Raw genomic sequence first — 25,698 nt, 5'->3', positions numbered from 1 at the left:
GATCAAATGAGATGATATCATGGGTGAGATGATTTGTACAGCACGAGAGTCACTTAGCAAGAATCACAAACACTGATCTCCCTTGTTTCATAATAGTGTTGTACACTGTTGGCATTTTACATGCATCTCATTTGCTACTCAAAACAGATGAGCTGGGTCTCACTGTATTCATGTTAAAGGTGCCAGAACTGAGCCCCAAAAAGGTTAATAACCCCAAAGGCAGAGCTACAAAATGGAGTGGCAGGGATTTGAACCAGGGCTCATACTCCAGTCCCTAGGATTCACTGTACAGGACACAAATTTTATCCCAGAATCTGCTCATTTCAGCCTAACAGGGAATCCCACCCTCAGTAAAGCTGAGTCTTGCATCAAGCAGGGTTCACCACAAAGATCTGCCCACCGACTGCTTAAAGGTCACCCCCCCCATCCTCAGAACAGAGCACAACATCCCAAACCAGCTCCTGCCATCCCCACCTTCACCCCACCAGGCTTTCAAGAAACAAGTGAGGAAAAGTCAGCTCCCCAAAGGTAACAGAGCCCAAGAAAAACACTTCAAGTTACTATTAAGCCATGTAGTTTATTATTTCACATAAAAGTTAGCGACCAAGGCCACAGTGCTGTTAAACCCCTCCCTCCCACCCCAACCCTGTTATAAAAACAAAACAGAACACAACAAAATACCGCAGTTCAGGCCAAGTCAGGAACGAAAAGTGGCTCCAACAAAAACAAGACGGAAACACGAGACACAACATCTTCGCATATTTATACAAAAATTGCCATGGCCCAGGGGGCAGGCGGTCACAGCATGTCAACAAGGAGACCGAGGACCCAGGGCATTTGGAGGTTCACGACAGCGGTCGCTTCTGGCTACATCTTTTGGGCTCTGCTGCAGGAACGGGGTGGGGAGGGGGCCCTCGGGGCTGGGCAGGACCCCTCGTCCCACTCTGAAGTTCAGGTCATTGGCTGGATGTGTTTTTGGTTGGGGGAGATGCCGCAGACTCCTTTCTTCCAGAGAGAGAGGGACGCAGGGAGACGGCAGGGACCCCAACAGCTGCTCCCACTCCCCATGCCCAAGGGAAGGAAGCCGGCCAAGAGGCTGTCCCTCTCCAAAAAGAGTTCACGGCCAGGAGCCAGCATGCTTACACTCACATGGTGTAAAGCCCCACGGCGACCGTTGCCACCAGAAAGCTGAACATGAGGACCCATCGCATGAGCGGCACCTGGGAGAGGATGCTGAGCTGGGGCTTCCCCCTGGACGCCTCTGTGGGAGCAGAGTCTGAAAGAGAAAGGGGACAGTGTCAACACCAGGAGGACAGAGGTGGGCCCGTCTGACATCACAGAAAGACAAAGCAGAGGGGCCTCAGCAGGGTCTAGTACAGTCCCGCTCAATGCAAACCAGTAGCCCTCTGGCCACTGCTTACATACCTCCGAAGACAGGGAGCTTACTACTTCTCCAAGCTCTCCAGTCTTCCATTTTCGGCCACATTGTGAGGAAGTACTCTCCAGGGATACCCAGGGGACCACACTTTGAGAACTAGTGCGTTAGGGCCAAGTCCCCTCACCCCCACCAGGGAGTCAATCCCACCAGGACTGGCCACATTGCAACGTTCCTGGGCTCAATCCCACCAACAGAGGGGCCGACGTGGGCCTAGCACACGTGAGAAAGCCGCAGGGCAGGCGGGCGAGGGCGGCCCCAGGAGCGAAGGCCTGAGGTGACCCGCCAAGCAGGTGGCTGAGCCTCACGCCTCCCCTCCCCCAACTCCCAAAGCCACACTGCCACCCACAGGGGTGTCAGGGGACATCTGGTGGAGCACTTTGGTGCTTTTGGAAGTTTCCCAGATGTTCTCTCAGCACAGCCACCCCGTTGAGAGCTGTCTGAGAAGTGTGAGGGAGGGACTAACACGAGACACGACCCCCAGGTTACATGTCTTCCTTGCGTCCATGGCGGGGGAAGAGCTAGCAGCTGTCCTGGGCTCCCTGCCCCATGTCAGGGCGTCTCTGCGTGGGAGCCATTAAAAGGCCCCCAAAGGAACCTCAGTTAAGAGGGGAGAGAGCTTTGCCACGACTTCTGAGGGTCCTTGGTGTGCAAGTCTTCCTTTCGAGCCAGTGACCTAGAACCAGCCCAACCTCCCTGATTCTAGAACTGGGGAGACTGAGGCGTGGAGGGGTCACCCACGTGGCTGGAGTCACCCGCTGAAGGCTGGCCCCACGCCCTCTGCCCACGCCCAACTTCTCATTTAAAACATTGAGGAGACAGAAGAGTCAACAGGTGCTGGAGCCAGAGAGCTGCGCCATACGCCCTCCAAATGCCGCCCCCTGGAAGCCCTCACCTTGCGCCCTGCTGCCAGCCCGCCTGCGAAGGTCTGGTGCCCGCGAGGGGCTCTGGTCCTTGGCGTCCTGAGTCAGCAGCCCCTGCAACTCCTCAAACAGCTGCAAGACAAAAGACACATGTCTCTGTGAGAGGTGGGGACCGGCCAGCTGACGGGAGGTTTGAGGTTTGGTTGTGAAACATTAGGACATACCAAAATCACAGGAAAATATACTGAACATCCATGGACCTTTCACCCAGCTTAAGAGATAAGACGTCACAAGTCCATCTGACCCGCCTGCCTGCTCCTCCCCAAATGCTCCCCAGTAACAGCCATCCTGAATTCAGGGTTCACCGTGGCCACTCACGCCCTTATGCTGCATCCCTCTGCAACTTATGTCACGAGTGGTACCCCAGCATGCACTCAATTCTCTTGGTGAGGTTCGCCCCTGGTAAGTGTGCTCCAGGGTATTCATTAGCCAGGGTTTACAGATGAGAAAACTGCAGCTCCCAGAGATTCAGTGCCTGGGGCCAAGGGTAACCCAGAGGTCAGGCAGCACGAGCCAACCCTCACACGGGGCTCTGGCTCCAAACCTCCCGTTCTTTCTACACCACCTCTCTGAAAGACAGATTTTCTTGGAGGACTGACCAGGTTTTGTGGGTGATGATGTTTTTTAGGGGAATGCAAGGGAGAGGAGGCATTGCTCCGTAATGAGTGCTTGGACCAAGCTCTTCTGGGGTCCCAGGCTGGGAATAAAGAGGCAGGGAGAGCATAAGCTGGAAGCCTCAGTCCCCATGGGGCCTCCAGGTGGGGGGAGAGCGATGGGATTCTACAACATCCGGATTAGAAGAAACCTCACCCGCCCTGGGAACACACCCACCCCCAGCTCTGCCCAAGAAGTCATCCTTCAAGGCAAGGCCTTGCTTGAAGCTCACCTTCCCCTAGATTTGAGGCACCTATAGAAAGACGCATCCCGCCTCCCTGGCTGGGCTGAGAGGCCCAGAAGGCGGAGGCCATGTCTGCAGCACCCGTAACCCCTGCAGTGCCAACCTGGCTACACACACATGCACAGGCAACTTGTATGTTGTCACAGAGGATTGTCACAGAGTGCCACAATGGCGACGCTCACACCCCACAATAACCCTAGCTAATATTAGACAGCTGATGCCATGCCAGGCCGTGCTATTAGGACCTGATTGATTTAAATTCACTTAAACCTCACAACTCTTACGAGGTAATGTCATTTCCCCATTTTACAGATGGGGAAACTGAAGTACAAAGCGATTAAGGGATTTACCCAACATCACCCAGCCAGTAAGTGGCAGAACTGGAACCCTGGCCCCCGAGCCCCTGCCCCTAACCGTGACCCTCGGCCCCCCCTCCCCTGCTCTGCGTGAAATGTCCCTGGAGGAGAAGCTGGGGGACGCGGCGGCCACGCAGGGCGGCCAGACCCTCACCTGGATGTTGAGCAGGAAGGCAGTCTTGGCCTCATCGAGGACCCTCTTCCTGACCTCGGGGGTCATCTCCAGAGTGTTCATACGGGAGCGGTACAGCTGCTTGAACTTGGTGGCACTGCCGACGTTGGGGAAAGTGAAGAAGGCCAGGCCCTCTCCGGAGCTGGGCAGGTCCAGGGCCTTCTGAGCGATCTTCTTGAGGACCTGGCCCCCAGACAGGTCACCCAGGTAGCGGGTGTAGGTGTGGGCCACCAGCAGCTCGGGCTCGGCGCGCCCCACCTCTTGGAGTCGCTGCACGTAGCGCCTGGTGGCCTGCGTGTAGGGGATGGCCTCCTGCCAGCGGGACCCGTACCAGAAGGCCATGTCCTGCTCGAGGGCCCCCCTTCGGTGCAGCTCTTCCGGGAAGTGGAGGGGAGCGTAGACCGCGTTCTCCTTGTTGTGTTCGATCTCCTCCTCCAGGGCCACATAGATGTGGTACAGAGACGCCATTATCAGCTGAAACCAGAGCGAGCAGGTCGGTATAAGAACTCCCCATCCAGCGCCTTCGCACTACTGCCTTCAGAGGGACCCTCGCCACCTCCCCGGGCCGGGCCCCCACCTCCTGCCGGCCCCTCCGATCCCCTCCACACAGCAGCCAGAGGGAGTGTCACAAGAGAGAAATTCGATCATGCGCTGTCTGGGCCTAAAACCCTTTTATCACACTGGATAAAAGACGCAGCCTCACTTCATCCTTGGAAAAATCCAACAAAGGCATAGCTATGCCCATTTTACAGAAAAGGAAACTAAGGCTCAGAGAGAGTATGCGACATGGAGGTCACACAGCTAGTAAGAAATGGAAATGGAGCCAAGCCCAGGCATGGCTGGGGGGGGCCATCCTGGCTCTGGAAAACGTATGTGAATGAAAGTACTTATAGGAGATGCCAGGCACCTCCGGCCTTTGACCTCTGGGTGACCATTTACAGGGCATGGTTCTCCTCCCCAAAGGACCCCTCTGGAAGCTGAGCTGGGGGACAGGGCCAGTACTCCTTGGTTCAGGGAACTCCCGTTACACATTAATTCTCTAGTTTGAGTTTGAAGGAGGACAAAGGTTAAATGTTCTGGTTGAGGTTTCCAGGTGATTTCTGAGCCATAAACGTTCACAGCAGCGCCATTTCTCACCGGGGCAGAAAGCCAGGCAGCCTGGTACAGAACAGCCTGGGCTTTCGACTATGACCGACCTGGTTCTAACTCGGCTCAGCCAGTCCTCAGCTGTGTGACCATGGATAAGCCACTCGCCCTCTCTGGGCGATGTGAGGTCTGAGTGGCTCTGCACAAGTCAAGCCTCAGTTCCCTTCCTTGCAAAGAGGGATAATCCAACCACACAGTAATGGGGCTGGTGTGCAGGTCCAGCAGGATGACACAGGTAAAGCAATAGGTGCAGCCTGGCACTTAGCACATGCGTCAAAAGCCATGGTGATAAAAAATGCTACCTCCATCACCATAATCCGAGCGAGCACTGGGTCCTCTCGTGGCTCTTTATGCTGCCTTTGAACTCGGTGGCTGAGAAGAAAGACCCAAAGTCTACAGTGGCTGGGGATGGGATACTCCAGCAGCCACGTCCCCACTGCCTCTGCCCCAGCCTCATTTCAGCAACTGTATGTCAGCTTTTTTTGGGGGGGAAGTGGGGAGAACGAGGGAGCAAGGGATAGCCCAGGGCCCCAACCCCTTAGAGCTGCACCTTAAATTTCCCTTCACTGAAGCACCTCTCATGTTGGAAGTGGGAGAGGCTCCCGAAAGCAAAAGGCAGGGGTGTCAGGAGTGGAGGGCTACAGCTCCCCAGCCCCACAGCTCAACCCGAACGAGCCTTTCCTCACACCCAGCACCTGCTTGGTTCTTTGCCACATGCTTTCCTTCTACTTGCATGAATTTCACAGTTGTACTGGGAACTAGCAAAACCTGTGCCTCACGTACAACGGGCACTAAAGAAAACCCTGCGGGGAATTCCCTGGCAATCCAGCGGTTAGGACTCTGCGCTTCCACTGCAGGGGGCACTGGTTCGATCGCTGGTCAAGGAACTAAGATCCCGCATGCCATGCAGCACAAACAAAAAAAAAAAAAAGGAAAAGAAAACCCTGCTGTTGAAGAATATCATTTCATGAATGAGAAAAAGGTACCTTAGGGAGGACAGATGAGGTGTCCATAGTCTTACTATTAGGAAATGGATGCGCTTAGGCTCGAACCCACGTCCCCCCTTGCCTTCAGAGGCAGATGAGAACTAGGTCAGAAGCATAAGCTCTGAAATGAAACCAGCCTTGGTTCCATTTTGGCCTTTCCCATTTACCTACTGGCTGTGTGACCTTCTGGTAATTACTTAAGCTCTCTGAGCCTTCCCTTCCTCATCTTCCTTATTAAGACTGAGGCACTAATTAGAAATTAAGTAAAATGCCAAGCAGAGCCTAGGTGGTCAGCAGATGGTAGTACTGCCCCAGCCCCTCCACACCACCACATAGCAGGCTGTGAATCTGCTGTGTGACTTTGGGTAAGTCACCTCCCCTCTCTGAGCCTCAATGTCACGATCTGTAAAAAGATTCCCTTGAACATGCCCATCTGGCCCCTCAGCATCCCTGGTCCCCATCCCCACTTAAACCACTGCCCTGAGCCTTGGGAGCACCCACACCCAACATACCCTCTGCCAGGGCTGGTACCACCAGGCCACATACCTTAAAACCTTCTCGGGTCACCTCGCCCTTCTGAAAGTTCTTCATGAACTCGGCGTTCTCTGCCAGGGTGTGCACCTCCTTGGTGGCCTCCTTCAGGGCCTCTGACAAATCCTGGGGCATGCTACAGAGAAAGGGAGGGAGGTGAACAAGGGGGTGGCTCTGAGCAGAGTTCTTCCCAACGTTGAGCTTCTGAGGGTACCCCCGCCTGGCGGCAAAACTTAAAGAGATTCCAGCTTTTATCAGGCTTCTCTGCAGAAATCCAGCCTCCCACCTAATGAACAGCCATGTTCCCAACTGCCTTAACATGCAGCCCCACCCACGCTTTCCAGTCATTAAGATACTATGTAACACGGTTCTCCCCCCAAACCAAGAGGGAAGTCGTGGTACCAGTTATTCTCAGTGGAGGAGAGAAGGGAGCAACACAACCCAGGGAGAAGCAGCAGCGGGCAGGACGCACATTCACAGTCAAATTTGTAAGCGCTCTGATTGGCTTTTAGACTCAAGATTTAATTCATTAACTTTGTTGAGCTCAGATACAAATCTCATGACCCCTTATAATATTTCCGCTCATCACAGAAGTGTTTGAGTGAAAAAGGCTACGTAAACTCAGCTTTACTTAAAAAAAAATCCCTTTCGGAGAGTATTTCTGCCGTATGTCTGTATCCGCCTCCCAGAAAAGGGTCATTTCTCCTTTCTCTCCCACACCTCTTCCAGAAACATCATCCCCTCTTCTGTACGTGCTGATCAAATTCTTGGGAGAAGGGAAGGAGCCAGACTTGGAGGCGGACAGACCAAGGTTGACATCTCAGCTAGCCAGGGAACCTTGGCCTTGCTGCCTCCCCCAGCTGTGCCATCCTCATCGCTAAACGCGGACACAGTAGCCACAGTGATGTCCTGCTCCTGCATTCAACAGGTAGTGAGAGGTGGATGCGGCCAAGAGGCGGCTCGAGTAAAAAAAAGCAGGCACTCTCACCCAGCCTTGGACAGCCCCCAGGATCTCGGATTCAGCACACACCCACCTCCAAGCACACACAAGTCCAAAGCCAAAAACAAAGTTGGAGCCCACGGCAACACTCCCATCGGGTCACCCACCCGGAGCCAGGGAGCCAGACATGTAAATCATCTTTCATCCCTCCGACTACCCCACCGGGCGGGACTGGAACCCCGCTCCTCATTATACCAAAGCCCAGCAGACCGGCCGCCCAGCGAGGTCGCTTCCTGCTTCCCGGCTGAGTCTCGGCAGCTCGGCGAGAGGGCAGGGGCAGGGGCAGGGGCAGGGGCAGGGGCTGCCCCTCCCGGGAGAGGCCGGTCCCTCGCCCCGCGCTTGCCTGTCGGGCTGCGGGCGCTCCATCCTGCGGCGGTGCTGGTGCGGGATCCGGTGGTGGCTCCGACGGCTCGGGACGGGCTCCAGGAGGCGGGAGGGCGACTGTGCAGAACCCGGACCGCGCCGTCTATTTATCCCCGGGGCGGGTCACGTGGCCGCCGCCAGAAGCCGACCCACACTTACTGGCCCGACATTGCAACACCCGCGGAGGCCCGCGCCCCACCCGCCCCTGGCCTGAGGGGGTGGAGGAGGAGCGGTCATATGACCCTTGGAAAACAAAGCTATTTAAAACAGGACATGAAAAGAAAAAAAAACAAAACAAAACCAACAACTGCTGGAAATCTGAGCAGCTGTGTGATCTTGCCACTTCCAGAGCCTCCCACCCAGTGATGGGACTTGAACGCTCCAGGGATCTGAATGGTTCCAGAAAGCTGGGAGGCAGCGCTTCTCAGAGCAGGAGGTGGGGGGGTGGGGCAACGTCAGGGACTCACCGACCCCAGACCCTGCCTGCTCCCTAAATATCACCTCCTCCCGGGTCCCTCAGCTGACAGCCTGCCTGCCTCCTCATACTCCCTTTAAATGTCCATTTAGGGCCTTTTTTTTTTTTCCTTGAGAACCTACTAAGTGCTAGAGACTGCACTGTGTTCATGGTTCATCCCTACAGTTACCCTGTGGGGTAGATCACTACCATTTTACAGACAGCGAAACTGAGGCTGGGGAATGAAGTGGCATGCCCAAGGTCACACATAAAGCAGGAAGACGGGACCCAAGCCCCAGAGTGAGTCCAGGTTGCTGCCTGCCTCCTCCAGGCCTTCTTAGCACTTGGTACCCAACTGGACCCAATGCTGGTCACCCAGACCACCTCCCTGCTTACCTGCGTAGGGCGCTCTTCCAGGACTCATCAGGTCTGATTCATCTCATCCTCAGTGCCCGCACCAGGCCTGGAACAGAGCTGGCCCTCTGATCAACTATGGAAGGGGATAAGTAGGTCACTGGGTGAGCCCAGATGACAAAACAAACAGCGAGGATGATTCCTAAAGCCCCTTCGCAATGCTGCAATACTGGATTCTAGATTAAACAAAACAAAACAAACAAAAAAGGTAATTTTGGCTCCTTATAAGGATGTTGTTTGTAAACAGGGTAGCAAGTGCCCCACTTCTGAAGGAATGTGAGTACAGGCTTGAGGACCGCCCGTCAAGCACAGATTCCCCAACTGGGGGACTATGGTGGCTGAGGCAGTCCTTCCCAGCTGTACCCCTATAGGAGTCTCCAATGTTTGGAGACAGTCTGGAAGAACCAGGCGGGTACGGGAGGTCAGTGTGTCCATCCAGTCCAAGGTCAGAGCTCTGGCCCACGATCCACACTCTTCCAGGGTCACTGACCTGAATTTCAGTCACCAGATCAATCCAGCGACCTGGGGGTTGCTGAGCCTCCTAGATAGAAGGGCTATATGCCAAGGAGTTCAGCTCTTGGTATAAATTATATACCCACCTTCTGCTTCAATGAACAGTGAGAGCACTGCTAACAGCTGATATTCACTGAGCACTTACTGTGTGCCAGACGCTACACTGAACACGTATTAACTGATTAAATCCTCATAACAACTCCATAAGTTTGGTACTGTTATTGTCTCCATTTTACAAATGAGGAAGCTGAGGCAGAAAGGTTAAGGGTTTGAACCCAAGCAGTCTGGCACCAAGATTTCAAAATTTAAGGTGCAGTGTCATTTCCCAGAATACAGTGGAGGGGAAGACGACCCGAAGGAACATGGTTATCCCACTACAGCCCAGAAGTCATCTCCAAGGTTGTCCTAGAAAGGCTCATTCTACAAAGGGTGGCATTTACTGGTTCACAAGATTCACAGAGGTCAGACCTAGAACCGGAGCTGCTAAAAGATTTCAAAAAAGAGTTGCCAAGAACTTTCTAGAAAGAACGACTATTAGAAACAGATGTCCCCATTAGAATGTAAGCTCCAGGAGGGCAGGGGCTTTGCTTTGTTTTGTGAAATCTCCAGAGACTGGAACCATGCCTGGCAAGTAGCAGACAACATTGAATGAATGAATGAATAAATAGTTGCCACAAGATCTCTTTCTGGTAAACATGATAATATTGCTAGGCTGCCAGAAAGGGCTGGAATCAAGCTACAATTACAAATTGAGATCTGAGCCAAACTTTATCGAACACTTACTATGTGCAGAACCTTTATGTGCAAGATTGCATTTAATCCTGGCAACAGCTCTGTCATTTTCATCTGCGTTTTGTCCATGTAAATATTAAGGCACAGAGAGGGTAAGTAGTTTTCCCAAGTCACACAGCTAGTGATAACAGAGCCAGGATTCAAACCATGGCGCTTTGAAGCCACACAGCCCATAATCCTGACCCCCACACCACATGCCTTCTTACAGGGGGGCTAGTCTGTCCTCTAGGAGTTTAGAGGATAAGAGTGTGAAGGTCTGAATGCTTCCCATCAGCCTGTCCGTTCAGAAACCCCAGATGGTAAAGCTCGTGTGATCTGACATCTTCGTACTTAACATGGGGGAGCAGAGAGCCCAAGAGGGGAGTGACTTCCCCAGGCTGTGCCCCATAGGACACAGAGCCTTCAGTGACCCAGAGTTCCTGGCTCCAGTCCAGGTTTGCTACTCATTCCAGCTTCTTCCCTGGGAGCCCCTGACTTGGTAAGAAGAGACCACCCCTCCGTCCCAGACAACCCGGGCAAAGGAGGCCGGGTCAGAGTTGATCTAGTGTCTCGTCTGTCCCAGTGTTGAGCTTGCGGCCCTTCTCCGTGCTGATTCAGCTTCCTGACCCCCCCCGCCCCCCCCCCCCCCCCCCCCCCGTCCTCAAGCAACTGGAATGATTTGAATAGTATTCTTTCTCCTCCTGTGGCAGGCTGATGTCCACATCCTAATCCCCAGAACCTCTGCATATGTTACTTTACATGGCAAAACGGTTTTTGCAGATGGGATTAAATTAAGGATCTTAAAATGGAGAGATTATCCTATATTATCCTCATGGGCCTAATGTGATCAGAAAAGTCCGTATAAGAGGGAGGCTGGAGGGTTACTGTTACGGAAGGTGATGTGATAAGGGAAGCAGGACACAGAGAGATTGGAAGATGCTGTGCTGCTAACTTTGAAGATGGAGTTAGGGGCCACGAGCCAAGGAAAGCAGGCACCCTCCAAAAGCTAGAAAAGGCGAGGAAGTAGATTCTCCTCTAGAACTCCAGAAGGAATGCAGCCCTGCCCACTCATTTCAAGACTTCTGACCTCCGGAACTCCAGAGAATAAATCTGTGTTGTTTCAAACCACTGTGTTTGTGGTATCTGCCATGACAGCTTTGGGAAGCAGGACAGGGACGGATAGAGAGACCCTTCCTGCCATTTCCCAGCGTTACAGCTTTATTGCATCAGAGAACCCACCACCCTCTCTCTGGGATTTCCTTTCAGAGTCAAATGCTTGAGCAGCTGAAACGGGCCAGTTTTGTATGTGTGCTGGAGGTACGAAGCTGAAGAGGCTAGAAGCCCACCTTGACAGAATGTGGGTGCTCAGGGTCCTAATGAAGTCTGGGCCTGGGGAAATGATCCAGAAAGGGGGCAGGGGGCACCAGAGACAAATGTGAGTGGAAATCGGAAAGAAACACTGGGGTCTGCTCTGAGCCAAGCATTCTCCCAAGCATGGTCACGTTTCATCCTCCTCAAACCCAGGAGGTGGGCGTTTATCTGTGGTGGGCAGAATCATGGTCCCACGATGATGTCCTTGCCTAATCCCTGCAACCTGTGAATATGTTCTATTACCATCGAAGAGGGTCATACTTTGCAGGTGTAATTAAGGTTACAGACCTCAAAGTAGGGAGATCACCCTCGAGTCTCTGGGTGGGCCCAGTCTAGTCACAGGAGCCCTTAAAAGTAGAGAACTTTCCCAGGCTGGAGGCAGAAGAGACCTGGCAGGAGAAGTCAGAGAGACATGAAGCGTGAGAAGGACTCAGCGATCGTAATGCTAAATCAGAGTCAGGTCAGGGTGGGCCATACAGGCTGGGAGATGTGGGGGGGGGGTGGGACGTTGTTTTGGGGCCGCAGGGAAAAGGCACAGCCGAGGCCCCAGGTGGCACAGACCCGGCAGGAACAGGCAGCAGCATGGAGGCCAGTGTGGCTGCAGCAGAGAGTGGGAGGGGACAGGGCAGAAGATGGGAGCAGAAGAGATGTGAACAGAGCCTGTAGGGCCTGCAGGCCGTTGCAAGGATCTTCTGCGAGTAGGGGAGACTGCAGGGCTTGGAGGGGAGGAGTGCTGGGGTCTCACTTGGGGTGTCCTGGGATCAATCACTGGTTGCTATGGGTGACACAGGACATGGGCAGAAGGCTACCTACTGCACAAATCCAGGGAGAGATGATGGTGGCTTGGAAAGGACGGGGAGAGAAGTGGCCTAGGACATTGATATTTTAAAGGCAGCGCTACCAAGACTGTCCGGAGAACAGGAAATGGGATGTGAGAAAGCGGAGCAGTCAAGGGTAACTCCAAAGATTTTGGTTCAGCCAAGTGGGAGGATGGAATTGTCAGTTTACTGCAGTGGGGGGACCTCAGCAGCTCAGTCTTGGACAAATCCATTTTGAGATGTATGGGACAGTGCAAACACTTGAGTGGGAAGCTTCTACCCTTTTCTAGAAGTTTCACTTCCTCCTGCCAGCTGTGAAAGCTGCCCTTTCCCCAAGCACCCCGTTGGAGGCTGAGGAAGCAGCTGGTGACTCAGCAAAATCTGCCTTTCCTGTCTCCGCCAGTCCCCCCTCCCAACCATGACACAGCAGAAACGCAGCGGCGCGAGGGGAACGTGGAAACGGAGACTCAGCATTCCGAAGGCGCCGCCCGCACGCCTGCCTGGAAAACAGAAGTGGTTTGGGCTGCAGGGAGGGGCCAGGGCTGCAGCTCCCGAGGCTCCAAAGTGAAAAACAGAGGCGAGGCCCCCGCTGAGGCTGGGGGAACACGGGGTTGGGGGGTGGGCGGCCTCTAGCTTCGGCTGGACCGGTGTTCCAGGAGAATCGGTGGACCCCCGCCTGGGTGTCCTCAAGCAGGGGGCATCCCAGGTAAACAGGGTCACTCAGGGTGTCCTGACCGCACCCATGCCCCACACAGACCTTGACCCAGCGGGGGTGGGGTGGGGGGGTGGCATGGGGAGCGCAGCCTTCCTCTCCGCAAGGCTGACGAGCCCAAGCCCTGAAAACCATCCTCAGTCTGGACTGCAAAACGCTGAATCTTTCAGGGTTGTGAGAGACCTCATAAAGAAGGTTGAAACCCCACCAGGAGAATGGGAGAAAAACGTTTGCTCTACGTGTAACAGACAAAAGATGAACATTCCTAATAAAAGAGCTCCCCATATTATATATGTATAACTGAATCACTTTGTCCACTTGAAACTAACACAACGTTGTAAATTAACTGTACCTTAATACAAATAAAAATAAAGTAAAAAAGAGAGAGAGGAAAAAGAAAAAGAGCTCTCCAAAGCAGTAAGACGGTCACGAGGAAATGTTAGCATTTAACAGGGGTTGCTTATCATGACCTTCCTGGGAGGGCTGGGTGCCCTCACCCACAAAAAAGCAGGAGAAGAGGGGGGGCCCTGGCCCTGACGGAACACCTTTTCATTCCTTATCTCCTCTACTCCTTCTCCTGCCCCTGATTTTGCTGATAAGGCAACTGAAGTGCTGGCACCACTCCTCTGGTCAACATGCACGGCTAGCTCCACATGGCCCTTGGGATAAAGTGCAAACTCTTTAGCCTGGCACTCCCAGCCCTCGGCCACGTCTCCAGTGGGAGGGATCTCACCCTTCTTGCTCCCTCACACCCTGTGTGCCAGTCTCAGGAATCCCTACCTCCCCCTGAGCTACCGAGGCTCCCATGCGTCTGGTCCCTCTTGCCTAGAATGCTCTCTCCTGTCCCTTTGCTGGGCTGGTCACCTTTCAAGACTCAGCCCAGAAACAGATTATAGGCCTCCATGAAATAGCTAAACCTATAAAACATATAGAATAAATCATAAAGGAAAATCTTACTGACCTTAGATTTGGCAAAGATTTCTCAAATACAACCAAAAAAACCAAAAAAAAGCACAAAATATTAAAGAAAAAAAACAACCAATGCGACTTCATAAAAAGTTAAGACTTTTGCTCCTTCAAAGACACTGTGACCAAGAAAAGAGGCGTCAGAGACTAGAAGAAAATATTTGCAAAAATATATCCAGGGCTTCCCTGGTGGCGCAGTGGTTGAGAATCTGCCTGCCAATGCAGGGGATACGGGTTCGAGCCCCGGTCTGGGAAGATCCCACATGCCGCGGAGCAACTAGGCCCGTGAGCCACAACTGCTGAGCCTGCGCGTCTGGAGCCTGTGCTCCGCAACAAGAGAGGCTGCGATAGTGAGAGGCCCGCGCACCGCGATGAAGAATGGCCCCCACTTTCTGCAACTGGAGAAAGCCCTCGCACAGAAACGAAGACCCAACACAGCCAAAAATAAATAATAAATAAAGGAGTTCCTTTAAAATATATATATATATATATATATATATATATATCCAACAAAGGACTTGTCTGTAGAATATGTAAAGAACCGATATGATTCAATAATAAGGCGGCAAATAAGTGAATTTTTAAAAACAGGTAAAAAGTCTGAACAATTTACCAGAGAAGATATGTGAATGCTAACTAAGCACATGAAAAGATACTCAAGTTCATAGGTTGTTAGGGAAATGCAAATTAAAACTGGTATGAGACATCACTACACACCTATCCTAATGGCTAAAATTAAAGGCTGGTTCTTCCTGCTGTTGAGAATGCAGAGCAAGGAGAACGCTCATTTACTGCTGGTGGGAACATAAAACGGTACTTGCAGGAGGCCAGAATGTGACACCCCCCAAAATACCACTTTGGTATAAGGGTTATTTTGAGCTGAAGACAACTGAGAAACAGCAAATGCCAGGAAACCATTCTCCGCTTTCCCCCTTACTTGCTTCAAAGCAGGTTTAGACAACTCCAGACTCTTAGCCCAGGGATGGCACTCAGAGGTATCAGCATAACAAACCTTACCAAATTAGCCCTTATCTTCCATTAGTTTCCCCCATATATTTACCCTCCCTCAGCTTGCTGCCCGCCAAAGCCTAAACTCTTTTTCCTTTTTCTTGTCACCTGTCTACACATGTATTCTGTTAAGATGCTACATAAGCCGCAGTTCTAACCACTCTTTTGAGTTACTCAGCACTGTGTTCCTCCCATGTGTGTGTTAATACACTCTGCTTCTCTCTTATTAATTTATCTTTTAAAAAATAATTAATTAATTAATTTGGTTGCACCAGGTCTTAGTTGCGGCTCACTGGCTCCTTAGTTGCAGCACGTGACTCCTTAGTTGTAGCAGGCGAACTCTTAGTTGTGGCATGCATGCGGGATCTAGTTCCCTGACCAGGGATCGAACCCGGGCCCCCTGCATTGGGAGCTTGGAGTCTTAACCACTGCGCCACCAGGGAAGTCCCTAATTTATCTTTCATCGGCTTAATTTCCAGGGTCCCCAGCTGGGAACCTAGGAGGGTAGAGGAAAAAGGTTTTTTCCTCCCCTACAGTACAACCACTTTGGAAAACAGTCTGGCAATTTCTTAAGAGGCTAAACGTAACACCTACTGTACAACCCAGTGATTCCACTCCTAGGTACATATTTACCTACAAGAAATGAAAGCATATGTTCACACTTGTGCATGAATGATCACAGTGGCTTTCTTTGCAAAAGTCCCAAACTGGAAACAACCCATCAACAGGTGAATGGATAAACAAATTGTGGTATGGACATACTCTGGATACTCAGCAATGAAATGGAATGAACCATTGACCTACACAACATGAATAAGCCTCAAAATGATTATGCTGAGTAAAAGAAGCCAGGCCCCCCCCCCAAAGAGTACTTACTGTATAATTCCATTTATATACATTATATATGAAATGTATATAGAAATATATAAAATTTCAGGAAATACAAACTAATATAATCAGATCAGTGGTTATCTCATTGGAGGGGGGGATTACGAAGGACCATGAGGAAACTTTTGGGAATGATGAATAAGTTCATTATCTTGATTGTGGAGATGGTTTCATGGTATACATATGTCAAAATTCATCAGTTTGCATACTTTAAATATGTAGAGTTTATTGTATGTCAGTTACATCTCAATAAAGCTGTAAAACAAACTAACTCAGCCCAGATTTTGCTGATGTTCTTCCCTTCACCTTATGGGGTCCCCCCACTGAGGTCCCTGTGTCCCAGTTGCCCCCATCCTGACCGTGAGCTCCTTGAAGACAGTAAGGATCGTGTCACTTCTATGCCCAGAGCCTGGCACAAGGCAAGAAGTCACTATGTATTAAATGAAAGAAGCTTAGCAGGGTTAAATCTCCTGCCCATGGTCACACAGCTCACCTAGGACTTGAGGTCAGGTGTGTCTGGCTCTAAAGCATGCTTAAGTTCTACAACACTGAGCTGGGCCTAAGGCAGTGAGGGATGGAGAAGGACCAGCACCTTTCTCGCACACTGCCTGGCCTCCATTAGCACAGATCCAGGGGCTGAAGACCTATGGCGAGACCAGGCAGCAGGCCAGTGTTTGGGAGCTTAGACGGCTGGAGAGCTTGGCCGATATGGAGCCTGACTATGGCTCCAAGACCTGGTTGGACCTGGTTCAATCTGATCACAGCACTTGTAGGTAGTGTAGACTGTTCAAAACAACGAACCCTAAGCAAAAGGACTGCCGTCAAATCTGGGATTCATGACTTACCTCGTGTGTACACTTCAACCCCACTAAGCTTTTGTTTCCTTGTCTGACAAAATGAGGAGTCATAACAGCATCAACTCAAGGGGATAAGGTGAGGATTAAATCAGTTTAATGTCTGTAGGAAGCTCAGAGCCGGGCCTGGCACCGGAAGCCTGTAATGAGTGTTAGCTGTTGTTTGGTCAGAAAGTGGCATCCAGTTCCCCTTTCAGGATCCCCCAGAGCCTTCTTCCTATCTAGAAGTCTCTGGATGGTTCTGAGTAGGATGGGGTCACTAACATCTGACAAACCTTGCTCTCAGTTGGGAGTTTTGAATATCAGATTCCTCATCTTTATTTTTTTCTCAAAAAGTAATCTTTGAAATAATTCCAAATATGCAGAAGTTGCAGGAATAATACAGAGAATTCCTGTATGTTTTCACCTAGATTCACCTGTTGTTAGGTTAGCATTTGGTCACATTTGTTTGATCATTCATCCTCTCTCTCGATTTTATATATATACATATTCTTTTTGATATAATATATATTTATTTATTTTTTAATTAAAAAATTTTTAAATTTTATTTGGCCACACTACACGGTGTGCAGGATCTTAGTTCCTTGACCAGGGATGGAACCCGTGTCCCCTGCATTGGGACTGCAGAGTCTTAACCATTGGACTGCCAGGGAAGTCCCCATATAATATATATTTATTAAAAAAAATTTTTTCCTGGCTCATTTAGTATGTATTATATCTGGAAGACTGTCTCTTGTAACCTGCAGTACAATTATAAACATCAGGAAATTTGACTTTTATACAAATCATTATATAAAGCCTATATGCAAATTTCACCAATTGCCCTCAAAGGTCCTTTCTAGCCCTTTCCCTCAGTCCAGGTTCTAACCCAGATGCTGCATTGCCTTTAGTCGTCCTGCTTCTTTGCCCTCTGCAGCCTCTGTGTTTCCTGACTTTGTCGTTTGGGGATGCCCCGGACTGGCTGTTTCCCAGACGACCCTGCCTTTCACTGGATCCCCATCTGCTAAAGGGGATCCTCACGCCCACCCCACTGGGCTCTGCAATCTGAAGCGTGAAGCCTCCAGCACCGCGCCTGGCCGCTAAGAAATGTTAGTTCCCTAAAACAGGGATGAGGCGAGGACAGCAGGCTGGGGAGGAGCGGAAGGGAGGAGGAGAGCAGGGCTCGCCTTGCTGGACTCCGCTGTCAGTGGGGACGTGCGGGATCCAGGGAGTTCCCGCCTCCGCCCGCCCGGCAGCGGGGACTTTGCCCCGAGGGATTAAACCGGGAGCAGCTGGAACCGTGACTCAGCGAAAACAGATCTCGGGACCGTGACTCAGCGAAAAGCCGAAGGAGACCGTGACTCAGCTGTACGTGCTGGGAAAGGATTGCTCAGCAGGGCAGGCGGAGCCCGGCCACGTGCGCTGGCGCCCAGGCAGTCCTCAGGAAGGGGACGGCGTGCCGGCCTTGACCGCCGACTCCTCCCCAACTCCTCACTTTTCTGAGCTCTAACTGCCGTTTAACACCAGGGCCAAGCGTGCAGGGCTGCTGGGAGGCTTACATGAGCTCTGGAATGGCAGACATTCACAGGGTACCTTAACAAATGACCTGGAGCGAGTGACTCCGCCACTCACTGCCTCAGCAGTGTGGGAACTCCTGCAGCGCCTCGAAGGTGGTTGGCCCAGCCGAGTGATCAGCGATTTCCTTCTGCCTGATTCAATAAACACTTGGTTGTCTCTCTGAGACTTCAGTTTCCCTATCTTAAAACTGAAGGACAGGGACTTCCCTGGTGGCCAGTGGTTAAGAATTCACCTGCCAATGCAGGGGACACGGGTTTGATCCCTGGTGGGGGAAGATCCCACATGCCGCGGAGCAACTAAGCCCGTGCACCACAACTACTGAGCCTGTGGTCTAGAACCTGCGAGCCACAACTATTGAAGCCCGCATGCCACAACTACTGAAGCCCACGTGCCTAGAGCCCATGCTCCGCAACAAGAGAAGCCTCTGCAATGAAAAGCATGTGCACCTCAACGAAGAGTAGCCCCCGCTCGCCGCAGCTAGAGAAAGCCCGCGCGCGGCAATGAAGACCCAACGCAGACAAAAATTAATTAATTTATTTATTATTTTAAAAAAGAAATTAACAGGAACAAAAAAAACTGAGGGACAAGATAAGCTCCCTTCACTTAATGACATTCCATGGGTCTATTATCATCTTTGAAGCTTAGATAAATTTTTAAAATAATCTGATTTATCTACCAGTTATGAAAGTATTGCATGGCTATTTGCAACAGTGAAATCTGTAATCTCACACTTGCAGACAATCAGTGTTAATATGCTAGCATTTTTTTAATTGAAAAAATGAAAAAGTGTGTCATACAAAGTAAGTATACAACATGATGATATGTAAGAAACAGTGAGCACAGCCTAAGAAATAGGTGTCTTTCTTTACAGCCTTTTTCTTTGCAAATTCTATATGTTGTGATCATGTCTATTTTGTGCCTTTTTTCCCCTTTTACTTAACTGTTTTCCCCAGATATCACAAGCCCCTTGTAAGCATCATTTCAAAGGCTGCACAAAAATCCACTGAGTGGACATATTCATTCATTCAATATATAATATGCCTAAGTGGCCAGCCCCTATGTTTAACCTTTGGGTTGCTTTCTTTTTCTTTTCTTTTCCTTTTTTTCTATCAAAAGGGGAAGATGAGTATTTAAAACAAACAAAAATAACCTCAGTGGATTTCATATAGCAGGGGAGGGGCATAATTCATATCAGAGATTTGCCTTTTTGGTTTTGGAACACACTTTACTGCCTCACACCCACCCCACAAGGTCTGAAAGGAGAAGGTGAAACAGAAGGAGAAAGGGTGGAGAAAGGGTGAAGAGGGAGGGGCTTCTGAGACAGGGTCCTTCAGCTGAAGCTGGAAAGTCAGCCCACGGAAGTCAGAATACAGCCCTGCTGCTAAACTAAGGCTTAGGGTGAGAAAGTGGTGAATGGCCACTGGGCTTGTGGACATAGGTAGCAAATATTCAACTTTAAGGTGCTGCCTTTCCTGCGTGCCCTGTAATTCTCCTCCACCACCCCAGACCCTCAGTCAAAATCTGCAGTTCACAAAAGTCTCAGGCAGCGGTCTTTGCAGGAATGAAGAAATGGGTTCCCTGAAAAGAGATGGAGGTTTCGGAAGCAAGAAATGCGGGCAAGGAGGGGTGGCCTGGGGGACTGTGTGCTCCCCCAACAAGAGGTGCCCTGGGGGGGGGGGCTGGGGATTTTGTATTTGAAAATTAAAAAACAGGGTGTTTCTACATAATTCAAGAAGTTGGGGCACCAGGGAGGCACACACTGGGTTACACATCATTGTGAATAACAACAAAAGGAACAGCTTCAGGCAAAAAGTGTTTCCTTATATAAAGTAGATAAACAACAAGGACCTACTGTCTAGCACAGGGAACTATATTCAACATCTTGTAATAACCTATAATGGAAAAGAACCTGAGAAAGAATATATATGTATATACGTATAACTGAATCACTTTGCTGTATACCTGAAACTAACACAACATTGTACATCAACTGTACTTCAATAAAAGAAAGTTTATTGAAAAAATGTTTCCTGCATTTTTGACTATGGGTTTCCGTAGAAACCTGAGAGCAGAATTACTGGGTCAAAGCATAAACATATTTTTAAGGCCTCTAGAGTCTTTTACCTAATTATAGGTAAAAGTAAGTTATTGCTTTTTAAAACTTTGAATATTTCCCACATTTTCTATAGTAAATATGACTTTTATTATTATTATTATTATTATTTAATTTTCATTTATTTATTTACGGCTGTGTTGGGTCTTCGTTTCTGTGCAAGGGCTTTCTCTAGTTGCGGCAAGCGGGGGCCACTTTTCATCACGGTGCGCGGGCCTCTCACCATCGCGGCCTCTCTTGTTGCGGAGCACAGGCTCCAGACGCGCAAGCTCAGTAATTGTGGCTCACGGGCCCAGCTGCTCCACGGCATGTGGGATCTTCCCAGACTAGGGCTCGAACCCGTGTCCCCTGCATTGGCAGGCAGATTCTCAACCACTGCGCCACCAAGGAAGCCCCGACTTTTATTATTGAAGCAGAGGGAGGGGGGGATTGTTTTCATTTGTTTGAGTCACAGCCTGGGGGAAGGACCACCTCGGGGTCCTGTGAGCGAAGGCAGCGAGGGGTCCGGGACCCACCCCCTCAGGAAAGGAGAAAGGATTCTGGGGCTCCAGGAAGAGGCCTGTGATGCTGCACCCAGGGTAGGGAGGAACCTTCTCACAGGTCACTTGGCAGCCCTAACCCGCAGTACATCAGTATGTGACTTTGCCCTGAGCAGTTGGCTGGGCAGCTGGGTGTAGGTATGTGTAAGTGTGTGCATGTGTTGTGTGTGCATGTGTTGTGCAGCGATGCAGTGGGGTGGTGGAGGAGGTGGTGAGGAATGGAGGAGAAGCTTGGTGGTGTGTTGAAGGGGGAGGAAGAGCTCTCCTCCCTCCCTCCTCCTGCCCGGAGCTCAGCCTCGGCCTCTGCGAGAAGGGGAAGCAGAACTGGCTGAAAAGGCTGATATGTGCCCCTGTGGAGTTTGGGGTGAAGTTCAAGGTAGCCTTATGTAATAGGGAAGAAGGAACCTAACTCCACATTGGTTCTGTCTCTTTTACTTGAACCTTTGCATTCTATTGCTTTTGCTACAAGTTAAGAATGTTGCCTATAGCCTGAAATACACAGGATAGCCCATTCTGAGGGCTCTGATCTTTAAAGGGCTAACACTTTTCCATGCATATAGAGATAAAAAGTTGCAGAGCAGGGAATAACATTTGTCTTGTTGGAGGGTTCCAGGAACATCATGACCTGACCTACCTGGACAGCTGCAAGAACAAAGGATTCTGACACCACGAAGTCTGCAACAACCAAACACCCGCCCCCACCGCTTTAGAACAAAAGAAGCCTGAATTCTATGTTGGGTAAGATGGTTCTTTGGGACACTAGTCCACCGTCTTCTCGGTCAGCCGGCTTTCCGAATAAAGTCACTATTCCTTGCCTCAACACCTTGCCTCTTGATTTATTGGCCTGTCGTGCAGTGAGCAGTACAAGCTTGGACTCAGTAGCACTTAGGGAATGTTCCAGGCAGAACTGTGTCCCCCCAGAATTCATACGTTGAAGGCCTAACTTCAACATATGAATGTGACTGTGTTTGGAGATGAAGTTAACACGAGGCCCTTAGGGTGGCCCTAATCCAATGTGACTGGTGTCCTTCTAGGAGGAGGAGAGATACACAGAGCCCCAGGGTGCATGCCCAGAGGAAGGGTCATCTGCGAGCCATGGAGAGAGGCCTCAGAAGAAACCAGCCCTGCTGACTGTTGCACCTCCAGCCTTCGGAACTGGGAGAATGAATGTGTGTTGACACCCGGTTTGTGGCACTTGGTCCTGGCATCCCTAGCAAACTAACATGGGGTCCCCAACTCCAAAACCTGGAGGGACCCTGAGAGATAAGACTTATCCAGCTCTGCCTTCCTCTCCTCTTCTCCTTTTCTCCCTTTTTATTGTGAAAGCATTCCAGACCTTCCAAAAAGCTGAATGGAACAGCATGGTGAGCACCAGCACAGCCGTCCCTGAGGTCACACACTGATGACACTTTGCTGCTTTTGTTTCTCTCCCTCCTTTTCTCTTTTATAGGCAGACCTTGGAGATATTTGCAGGTTCGGATCCAGATCACCGCCATAAAGCCAAGATTGCAATAAAGAGAGTCACACAAATTTTTTGATTTTCCCAGTGCATATCAAAGTTGTACTATACTGTAATCTAAGTGAGCAATAGCATTATGTCTAAAAAAACAATGTATATACCTTAACTTAAAAATACTTTCCTTATCATACTAAGTGAAGTAAGTTAGATAGAGAAAGACAAATACCATATGATATCACTTATATGTGGAATCTAAAATATGACACAAATGAACTTATCTATGAAACAGAAACAGACTCACAGATATAGAGAACAGACAGGTGGTTGCCAAGGGGGAGGGGGTTGGAGGAGGAATGGAGTGGGAAGTTGGGGTTAGCAGATGTAAGCTTTTATATATAGGATGGATAAACAACAAAGTCCTACTGTATTCAATGTCCTATGACAAACCATAATGGAAAAGAGTATTTTAAAAAAGAATATATATCTATATATATCTGAATCCCTTTGCTGTAAGCAGAAATTAACACAACATTGTAAATCAACTATACTTCAATTAAAAAAGTTAAAAAATAAAAAATAAAAATAAAAATATTTTCTTGCTACAAAATGCTATCATCTGACAACACAGGGTTGCCACAAACCTTCAATTTGTAAAAAAAATGCAGTATCTGCAATCACAGTAAAAAGAGGTATGCCTGCATTCTTCTTTTCAGCACTGTTTGAAAGTAAATTGCAGACATCATAACCCTTCACCTGTGAGAGAAAGGGCTCATGCTATCATCATCACACTAAAGAAGGTGACTGCTGACTCCATGATGTCCTTCACCATCTGTCCACATTCCATTTCCCCAGGGATCTCCAAAACAGCTCTTTAAAAGACACCTTCCTCCCCCATAACCCAGTCAAGTTTCACACCTTCCTTTTCCTTGTCATGTCTTTTTAGTATCTTTTAACAGTATCTTTTGACATTAACTTGTGAAGAATTGTTTTGAAAAGTTAGGTCAGTTGCCTTGAAAATATCCCATGTTTGGGACTTCCCTGGTGGTCCAGTGGCTAAGACTCCATGCTCCCATTGCAGGGGGCCCAGGTTCGAACCCTGGTCAGGGAACTAGATGCCACATGCTGCAACGAAGATCCTGTGAGCCACAACTAAGACCTGGCATAGTCAAATAAATAAATAAATATTAAAAAAGGAAAACAACACTCCCATTTACCATTGCAACAAAAAGAATAAAATACCTAGGAATAAACCTGCCTAAGGAGGCAAAAGACTTGTACTCAGAAAACTATAAAACACTGATGAAAGAAATCAAAGACGACATAAACAGATGGAGAAATATACCATGTTCTTGGATTGGAAGAATCAATATTGTGAAAATGACTATACTACCAAAAGCAAGCTACAGATTCAATGCAATCCCTATCAAACTACCAATGGCATTCTTCACAGAATTAGAACAAAAAGTCTTACAATTTGTATGGAAACACAAAAGACCCCGAATAGCCAAAGCATCTTGAGAAAGAAAAACGGAGCTGGAGGAATCAGGCTCCCTGACTTCAAACTATACCACAAAGCTACAGTAATCAAGACAGTATGGTACTGGCACAAAAACAGAAATATAGATCAATGGTACAGGATAGAATGCCCAGAGATAAACCCATGCACATATGGGTACCTAATTTACGACAAAGGAGGCAAGAACATACAATGGAGAAAAGACAGCCTCTTCAATAAGTGGTGCTGGGAAAACTGGACAGCGACATGTAAAAGAATGAAATTAGAACACTACCTAACACCATACACAAAAATAAACTCCAAATGGATTAAAGACTTAAATGTAAGACCAGATACTATAAAACTTTTAGAGGAAAACATAGGAAAAACACTCTTTGACATAAACCACAGAAAGATCTTTTTTGACCCACCTCCTAGAGTAACAGAAATAAAAACAAAAATAAACAAATGGGACTTAACTAAACTTCAAAGCTTTTGCACAGGAAAGGAAACCATAAACAAGACAAAAAGACAACCCTCAGAATGGGAGAAAATATATGTGAGTGAAACAACAGACAAAGGATTAATCTCCAAAACATACAAACAGCTCATGGAGCTCAATATCAAAAAAACAAACAAGCCAGTTAAAAAATGGGTGGAAGACCTAAATAGACATTTCACCAAGGAAGACATACAGATGGCCAAGAAGCACATGCAAAGATGCTCAACATCACTAATTATTAGAGAAATGCAAAGCAAAACTACAATGAAGTAACACCTCACGCCGGTCAGAATGGCCATTATCAAAAAAGCTAGAAACAATAGATGCTGGAAAGGGTGTGGTGAAAAGGGAACCCTCCTACACTGTTGGTGGGAATGTAAATTGATACAGCCACTATGGAAAACAGTATGGAGGTTCCTTAGAAAACTAAAAATAGAACTACCATATGACCCAGCAATCCCACTACTGGGCATATACCCTGAGAAAACTATAATTCAAAAAGAGGCATGCACCACAATGTTCACTGCAGCACTATTTACAATAGCCAGGACATGGAACCAACCTAAATGTCCATCGACAGATGAATGGATAAAGAAGATGTGGCACATGTATACAATGGAATATTACTCAGCCATAAAAAGAAACGAAATTGAGTTATTTGTAGTGAGGTGGATGGACCTAGAGTCAGTCTGTCATATTGAGTGAAGTAAGTCAGAAAGAGAAAAACAAATACCGTATGCTAACGCATATATATGGGATCTAAAAAAAAAAAAAATGGTACTGATGAACCTAGTTGCAGGGCAGGAATAAAGAGGTAGACATAGAGAATGGACTTGAAGACATGGGGTGGGAGGATGAAGCTGGGGCGAAGGGAGAGTAGCATCGACGTACATACACTTCTGAATGTAAAATAGTTGGCTGGTGGGAAGAAGCAGCATAGCACAGGGAGATCAGCTCGGTGCTTTGTGATGACCTAGAGGGGTGGGCGAGGGAGGATGGGAGGGAGGCTCAACAGGGAGGGGATATGGGGACATGTGTATGCATATGGCTGATTTGCTTTGTTGTGCAACAGAAACTAACACGGTATTGTGAAGCAATTATACACCAATAAAGATCTATTTAAAAAAAAAAGAAAAGAAAAAAAAGGAGAAAAAGAAAATGTCCCATGTTCTAGCTTTGTCTTTTTCTCCTGATTAGATTCTGGTGAAACATTTTTGGCAAGAATACTATGTGGTTATGTTAAACCTCCTCATAAGGTAAATAAGGAAACTGAGACCCGGTTAGCTGGTGGCAGAGTTTAGATGTATTTTATTACCAGATTTTTAATTTGCCTTTATTAGGCCTATGACTGATTATGTAGGACTTCTCGGAAAAGTGCCTTTGTGTCAAGTGGGAGATGCTCACTAAACAAAGGGAAACAGACTTATTAATATAAACGATGCTATTCCTTCTTT

General features: G+C 48.9%; 1 protein-coding gene across 1 annotated transcript; it reads right to left on the bottom strand.

Moving 5' to 3' along the window:
• Window positions 1-640: 640 nt before the first annotated feature.
• HMOX1 (heme oxygenase 1) lies at window positions 641-7,918 on the bottom strand. Its single transcript, XM_059934824.1, has 5 exons — window positions 7,791-7,918; window positions 6,463-6,583; window positions 3,767-4,258; window positions 2,331-2,430; window positions 641-1,276 (listed from the first exon to the last, which is right to left on the bottom strand). The coding sequence occupies exons 1-5, from the start codon at window positions 7,811-7,813 to the stop codon at window positions 1,146-1,148; spliced, it is 867 nt and encodes a 288-aa protein (XP_059790807.1). The 5' UTR covers window positions 7,814-7,918; the 3' UTR covers window positions 641-1,145.
• Window positions 7,919-25,698: the final 17,780 nt, after the last annotated feature.

This window comes from Balaenoptera ricei, chromosome 10 (assembly GCF_028023285.1).
Source record: "Balaenoptera ricei isolate mBalRic1 chromosome 10, mBalRic1.hap2, whole genome shotgun sequence".
In the NCBI taxonomy this organism is placed as follows: Eukaryota; Metazoa; Chordata; class Mammalia; order Artiodactyla; family Balaenopteridae; genus Balaenoptera; species Balaenoptera ricei.
Note: the sequence above shows the minus strand (reverse complement) of the source record. Positions and strands in the feature narration are given on the sequence as shown.